At 40.7% G+C, this 8,181-nt stretch overlaps 1 protein-coding gene across 2 annotated transcripts in view; it reads left to right on the top strand.

The window, feature by feature from the left end:
* The window catches only part of kcnip3a (Kv channel interacting protein 3a, calsenilin), a 59,868-nt gene that overhangs the window by 14,070 nt on the left and 37,617 nt on the right, over positions 1-8,181 (top strand). For both annotated transcript variants that reach the window (XM_060882002.1, XM_060881998.1), the window contains exon 2: positions 3,985-4,159. In XM_060882002.1, coding sequence (XP_060737985.1) covers positions 3,985-4,159 — 175 coding nt within the window. The remainder of the gene's footprint in view (positions 1-3,984; positions 4,160-8,181) is intronic.

Genomic DNA, 8,181 nt, shown 5'->3' with positions numbered 1-8,181 from the left:
GACCCAAGGTAGTTCGGATAAGCGGTAGAAAATGAGTGAGAGTGAGAGGAATCTTTTGACCCTTTTTTTTAGATCGTTTTTTTATTTCCTGTCATGTTATAAACAGTACACTGGAATTTGTGTCGACACAAAATACACACCAAATATGCCGACGTTCCAGGAATTACAAGAATTTCAGAAAATGCCATCATCATTATCGTCACATGGCAGCCTGAAGTTGAAGCCCAAAATCCAAGCTCCCATCTTGTGGGTGTCCTTCACTTGTTATTTTTTTCCTCTTCACATTCTCATCTGTCCTACCATTCATGCCCGACTCTCTCTGGTTAGCATTTCCAGCTCAGTTTGCTCCGCTCTTCCACTGTGTGCTGAATCGATGTCTGTCTTTATCTCCACGAGGCTCCTCTCAGGCTGCTGCTGAGATCTTTTGTGAGACTTCCTTCATGCTTTTGTGTGCCGTATAAAAAGCCTCCTTTGTTAAAGTGTTTGCTGCTCCCTCACGTATTGATGTGTTTTATGGAGTGACTCTGAATAATTGAGAGCTCGTCTGAGAGATCTGTGGGCTGCGGCTTGCCGAGGAGGAAGGAGGTGACGGGAGGATTCCGACAGTAAATACACCATCGACTGCGGAAAACTGAATCAACACCTTCTGACTAACCTGAACCCAGAATTCCACCATGCACTGGTACCACTCAGAACCCAGAATTCCACCATGCACTGGTACCAATCAGAACCCAGAATTCCACCATGCACTGGTACCAATCAGAACCCAGAATTCCACCATGCACTGGTACCAATCAGAACCCAGAATACCACAATGCACTGGTACCAATCAGAACCCAGAATTCCACCATGCACTGGTACCAATCAGAACCCAGAATTCCACCGTGTACTGGTACCAATCAGAACCCAGAATTCCACCATGCACTGGTACCAATCAGAACCCAGAATTCCACCATGCACTGGTACCAATCAGAACCCAGAATTCCACCGTGTACTGGTACCAATCAGAACCCAGAATTCCATCGTGCACTGGTACCAATCAGAACCCAGAATTCCACCATGCACTGGTACCAATCAGAACCCAGAATTCCACCATGCACTGGTACCAATCAGAACCCAGAATACCACAATGCACTGGTACCAATCAGAACCCAGAATTCCACCGTGTACTGGTACCAATCAGAACCCAGAATTCCATCGTGCACTGGTACCAATCAGAACCCAGAATTCCACCATGCACTGGTACCAATCAGAACCCAGAATTCCACCATGCACTGGTACCAATCAGAACCCAGAATTCCACCATGCACTGGTACTGTCCATCGTGCTGTAGTACCAGTTAGAACCCAGAATTCCACAGTAATGTTGTACCACTCAGAACCCAGAATTCCACCATGCACTGGTACCAATCAGAACCCAGAATTCCACCATGCACTGGTACTGTCCATCGTGCTGTAGTACCAGTTAGAACCCAGAATTCCACAGTAATGTTGTACCACTCAGAACCCAGAATTCCACCATGCTCTGGTACCAATCAGAACCCAGAATTCCACCATGCACTGGTACTGTCCATCGTGCTGTAGTACCAATCAGAACCCAGAATTCCACCATGAACTGGTACCAATCAGAACCCAGAATTCCACCGTGCTGTAGTACCAATCAGAACCCAGAATTCCACCATGCTGTAGTACCAATCAGAACCCAGAATTCCACCGTGCTGTAGTACCAGTTAGAACCCAAAATTTCACAGTAATGTTGTACCACTCAGAACCCAGATCTCCACAGTACTGTAGTATCAATCAGAACCCAGATCTCCACAGTACTGTGTATGAACTGGCAGGTGGATCTAAGTGACATTACAGAGAAGTACCTTTACTGCCATGTGTGAGTATGTGTATTATTTTTATAGAGAATGTTGATCTTCTGTCTATCAGAGTCTTAGCTCTCACACTGACACTTAGTGCTCATTATCTGCAGTGATTCAGCTCTGTTCACATTCAATCCCCGACGTCTTTCTTATTCTTCTTACAAACACGCTCCCAGCTCGTTTCACACACTTTCCTGCTGAAAATACGGCACCGAACGAGCCTTAAAGAAATACACAGTCGCTACATTTACATGCATAATAATCTGCTAATATGAACACGAATAGCTCGATTGGAGAAAGCGACTCCTTATGGATGACTTTCTGTTTAAATGAGGTAGATAATCTGCTTTTACATCTAAAACTAATGGCCTCAGTAGTTTCACTGCAGTAATTTTCACTGCAGTTCTCCGAGCTCAGGACTCTTTTGCTTCTAAACCTTTTAAGCGAGTTTATAAATGTATTTAGTCGCAAGCATCTTCTCACCAGCACATACTTAAAAGTCTTAAATACATAAATAAGACTTTATACCACAGTGCTGTAGGATTCTCATTGAGTACATTTGATTCTAAGACATGTCCATGGTCTACAAATTACACATAAAAGTCGTTTATCCCCAAAAATTTTGTGTAACTTTGTGTAATTGTTTTGTGTAGTAGGCGTTTATTTAATTTATTAGGCAAAATTTTGCAGAGATCGGGGACTCGAGTCATATGACTTGACGAGTCAGACTTAAGTCGCAAATTTGAGACTTGAGACTTGCTTGACAAATATTAAAAAAAGACTCGACTTGACTTTGACTTGACATTCATGACTTGAGACTTGACTCGGACTTGAGTTAAATGACTCAGAGATGGGGACTCGACTTGACTCGAGTCAGACTTAAGTCGCAAATTTGAGACTTGAGACTTGCTTGACAAATATTAAAAAAAGACTCGACTTGACTTTGACTTGACATTCATGACTTGAGACTTGACTCGGACTTGAGTTAAATGTTGCAGAGATGGGGGACTCGAGTCATATGACTTGATTCGAGTCCGACTTAAGTCGCAAATTTGAGACTTGAGGCTTGCTTGACAAATATTAAAAAAGACTCGACTTGACTTTGACTTGACATTCATGACTTGAGACTTGACTCGGACTTGAGTTAAATGACTCAGAGATGGGGACTCGACTTGACTCGAGTCAGACTTAAGTCGCAAATTTGAGACTTGAGACTTGCTTGACAAATATTAAAAAAAGACTCGACTTGACTTTGACTTGACATTCATGACTTGAGACTTGACATGGACTTGAGTTAAATGTTGCAGAGATGGGGGACTCGAGTCATAGGACTTGACTCGAGTCAGACTTAAGTCGCAAATTTGAGACTTGAGGCTTGCTTGACAAATATTAAAAAAGACTCGACTTGACTTTGACTTGACATTCATTACTTGAGACTTACTTTTTTTTTACTTGTAATTAGGTGCGATTTTGACACGACAGTCTCAGTGCTTATTTATTTACACTCCTGTTGTCATGGTAACAGTGACCCTAACCTCAGCTCGTGGCACACGCGCGAATGCGCTCGAGATTCCGTGTAAATTTACATGTGAATTCTTTAGGCTGGTTGTATAAATGCTTCACTGAGAAGAGTGCAGTGAGAGCGAGCGAGTGGCATATGAACACTAATCAGGATGAAGAGCCGGGTGTTACGTAGCGTGTAATTATCACGCTGAGTGATTGTCGGTGACCTGACACGTCGCATCGTGTCACAGGATCACGTCGGCCTCCGACGATGACGGTGATGGTGGTGGTGGTGGTGGGGGTGGTGAATTGTTTTATACTCGCTATCTTTCCATGTTCATGAACTAATTATACATCCACACATTGTTGGGAAAAAGTTTTGTTTTCATTTCTGTCATTTTCCATGACTTTTTTTGAGCCTCTCTCACTTTCTTCTCTTTCTCTTTGTCTTTCATAAATATATTTGTTTCTCTCTCTCTTTCTCCCTCGCTCTAACTTTATTTGTTTCCCCATTATCCGTGTGTCCCTCTTTCTGATTCACTCTGACTGTCTGCATCTCTCTCTCTCTCTCTGTCTCTCTCTCTCTCTCTCTCTCTCGCGCTCCTGTCCTGCAGGAGGATGGGAAGATAGTGGATGGTGGACTGCTGGGTGATGCTAACGGTGTGGGTTCGTGCTCTGGGAGGCAGAAGGACAGTGGGAAATGGCAGAGGCCACGGTTCACCAGGAAGGCCCTGATGAGGTGCTGCCTTCTTCGCTGGATCATCGCTAGCACCAGCCCCAAAGAGCAGGGTGAGTGTGTACTACACACACACACACACACACACACACACACACACACACACACTTAAACATAGAGGCTTACACACACACAGGGAAATATGAGGAAGTCATTAAATACGTCAAGGAAAATTCCTGAGCATTAATATGTAACTACGGTAACTAGTTCTGGTGTCAAGTAAATATCAGTAATCTGCCACTGGCACTCGTACAAATGTCTACTTTCACTACTGTAATGCAAGTCATGACGACAGTCATTTTGATGATGAGATGATGAATCGTATCGGATCAGATCCCACGTTGTGTCCCACAATGCAGTGCAGATATTTGACGCAGCTGCAATCAGACAAGAGAAAGAGTTAAGAAATTAGTGTCGCTAAATCAAATCATTTCAGTACTGAATTGAAACGTATCTGTCTTGACCTGAGTCATACCGTCACTGAACGGAATCATATCAGTGCTGAATCGATTACATCGGATCTCTTTATTGCTGAATCAAATCATACCACCAGTGGCCAGAAACTAAATAGTGCTGAATCAAATTGTATCAGTGCTGAATCAAATTGTATCAGTACTGAATCGATTGAATCAGATCACATCTGTGCTGAATCAAATCATACCACCAGTGGCCTGAAACTTATCAGTGCTGAATCAAATTGTATCAGTGCTGAATCGATTGAATCAGATCACATCAGTGCTGAATCAAATCATTCCACCAGTGGCCTGAAACTTATCAGTGCTGAATCAAATTGTATCAGTGCTGAATCGATTGAATCAGATCACATCAGTGCTGAATCAAATCATTCCACCAGTGGCCTGAAACTTATCAGTGCTGAATCAAATTGTATCAGTGCTGAATCGATTGAATCAGATCACATCAGTGCTGAATCAAATCATACCACCAGTGGCCTGAAACTTATCAGTGCTGAATCAAATTGTATCAGTGCTGAATCGATTGAATCAGATCACATCAGTGCTGAATCAAATCATACCACCAGTGACCTGAATCAGTGCTGAACAGAATAGTTTTGGATCATTAGTGAACTGAAGCATATAGAACTGTTGGACTGAGCTTTTCAAAATTCAATGCGGCTGTATGATGTAGACAAAAATAACTAAAATAAAAAAAAGTGTGTTTCTGTGTGTGTGTGTGTGAGAGAGAGAGAGAGACCGAGACCTGTGGGGTTATTGATCTGATATACAGATTTATAAAGATCAGTGGACTTTTATGTCAGACATTCATTCAGGCCGACGAGGATACGAGTGAATATCATTTCAGTTTAGTGTGATGGTAGTTTAGATCAGTGTTTCTCACAGTTTTTGGAGTACTGGAGCCCCATCACATCTCAAACCAGCCTCATGGACCCCCTACCTCTGCTCTCAACCGCCATCCCATTTTCTATCCAATCACAACTAAAAGCAGAATTAAGAGAATGAATGCAATATTAGTAATTAATAGACTCTTTAAATTTGTCTTGACTTTTCTAATATTCAGAAATATTTTCGTGTAAAACGTGCGCCGATCGACGTACAGTACTGTTTTTACAGGAATACAGGAGTAAAATAGCGGTCATTTAAAACAATTTACGATTTCAACCTTAAATTTTTCTGGTTTTAGTAATGATGATCATTTCTATATACAATAAAAATAAATAATGTAGGATAACTTTTTAAAAATATTTTAGAATTACAGTATTTTACGGTTCCTCTGCAATTATGCCACGGACCACAAGGGGTCAGCGTAATATCCATCCACCCTCCCCCACCCCACCCCCACCCCCCCAAGGCACACTGGTTCAGATTACGTAAATGTTTTTATTTTTACGTAGCACTCATAAAATCGGGCTTGTAAAACGAAATGGAGAACCAACACACCAGGAGTTCCTGATTGTGAAATAAAAATCGGATCTAATTATAGAACCTCACCAGTTGTGTCGCATTTGCATGATAGATGCTGTGCAGTTAATGCGGTTAATAATCAGCTGCCTGGTCGTGTTTTAATTTAACCTGAGCTAGAGCGAGAATAATTTAATTTCCGAGCGATCAAATCCATTGTTTAATTTTGTGTACCGCGTTCATCGAGCTCCTGCGTGCGTAATGATGCCGCGCTGACTGATTGTAGAACACACACAACAGATGGCACGCGCCTGAAGCTCATAATAATCGCTGCATGCAATAAGCTCACACACACACACACACACACACACACACACACACATGGAGAGAGAGAGACAGAGTAATGGCTTGGAATATATTTGGATGCCAACGTTTGAACACAAGCAGCGAGTGACGGTGAAACTCAGGAGCTTCAAAATTTCTACACGCTGCTGTTTGTTCAGGTGATAAGTAAAGTATTGGCACCCCTACTGTGCTGCTTGAGATCCTTCTATACATCTTGTATGTGTGTCTGTACAAAATGCACAGCTTGGAGATTTGCGTTCAAGAAATCCAACAACGCACCACAACAGATTCATTGACTATGTTCGAATAAACAGAATTACATTCTGAAGTGTTATTTATTTATTTATTTATTTATTTATTTTTGCTCTATAGTCTTTCGACATCTGGCCACACGGAAATTAGCCTTGGGGCAAAACTCCGCCTGCTTTCCAGTTCTGCACAGTGCATGTGTAATAAACTAGTATATAAATAAATAATCTGCTAGCTACATACAGAGAGTTGGAGGCAGAACAGGAGCTTTTTCTACACACACCTGTTCGTGCGCTGCCATATAATGACGCTGGTGAAATGAACAGGTGGTTAAAGGCGGAGCGCACGGAAATGACCCACTTTCTGTCTTTTATGAGGATGGAACCATATTAACAATCTAGAATTTTAGGATTTTAGGATAAGTTTAGGATTACACCATAATTTTTACACTGATCCTTACACCAATACAGCATTTGTTTGACTGTATATTTGTAATCACACCCTCCAGTGTCACCCTTATGAGGATGAGGTTCCCCTTTGAGTCTGGTTCCTTTCAAGGTTTCTTCCTTACCAATTTCAGGGAGTTTTTCCTTGCCACTGCTGCCTGAGTCACCTCAGACTTGCTCATTGGGGATAAATACATATACATACATACATACGTACGTACATACATACATACATACATACATACGTACGTACGTACATACATACATACATACATACGTACGTACATACATACACATACATACATACATACATACATACATACATACATACATACATACATACATACGTACATACATACACACCGTGAACTATATATATATCTTGAATTTTTATTATATTAATTCTTTATACTTTTCCTTACGTTTACCTTCAGCTCTATGTTTATGTTCTGTAAAGCTGCTTTGAGACAATGTCCATTGTAAAAAGTGCTTTACAAATAAACTTGAATTGAATTGAATTGAATTAATCTTGAATGAATCGGATTAGTCGGATACACGTGTACAAAAACCCTGTATGTTGCTCTTAGGTTGAGTCCTGAATATGTGACAAACTGAATGGGAAGGAAAAAACTGGTACAGAGTAGCAAGAGATGTTAAATAATAATACTAATAATAATACAGGTATAATAATAATAATGTAATAATAATAATAATAATAATAATAATAATAATAATAATAATAATAATAATAATAATAAGGGTACCACACTACCTATACATAAAATTACACAAAGTCTATTTAAAAACATACTTTTAATATTAAGCCAATATTTAATGACGGACAGTGAAAGGTATTTAAGAATAAAATTAACGAGTCGTGTTATTACAGGAAAATAGTCAACTATATGTAAATGAATCTTGAAGCTCATGTCATTCTTTTTAAATCGAAGTGCCGCCGGTTTGCTAAAAGTCTGTGTTCTCTCTCTCTCTCTCTCTCTCTCTGTCTCTCTCTCTGTCTGTCTCTCTCTCTCTGTCAGAAACGAGCGATGGCTCCATCTAGGGCTCAGTAAATGTCAGCAATCATCTTTAAAAAACACAAAGCAAGTGTATACATATATCCTCTCTCTCACTGTCTCTCTCTCTCTGTCTGTATCTCCC

The sequence above is a fragment of the Tachysurus vachellii genome, chromosome 11, assembly GCF_030014155.1.
Source record: "Tachysurus vachellii isolate PV-2020 chromosome 11, HZAU_Pvac_v1, whole genome shotgun sequence".
NCBI classification, from domain to species: domain Eukaryota; kingdom Metazoa; phylum Chordata; class Actinopteri; order Siluriformes; family Bagridae; genus Tachysurus; species Tachysurus vachellii.
The sequence above is the reverse complement of the archived record's forward strand: the minus strand, read 5'-3'. Positions and strand labels throughout refer to the sequence as shown.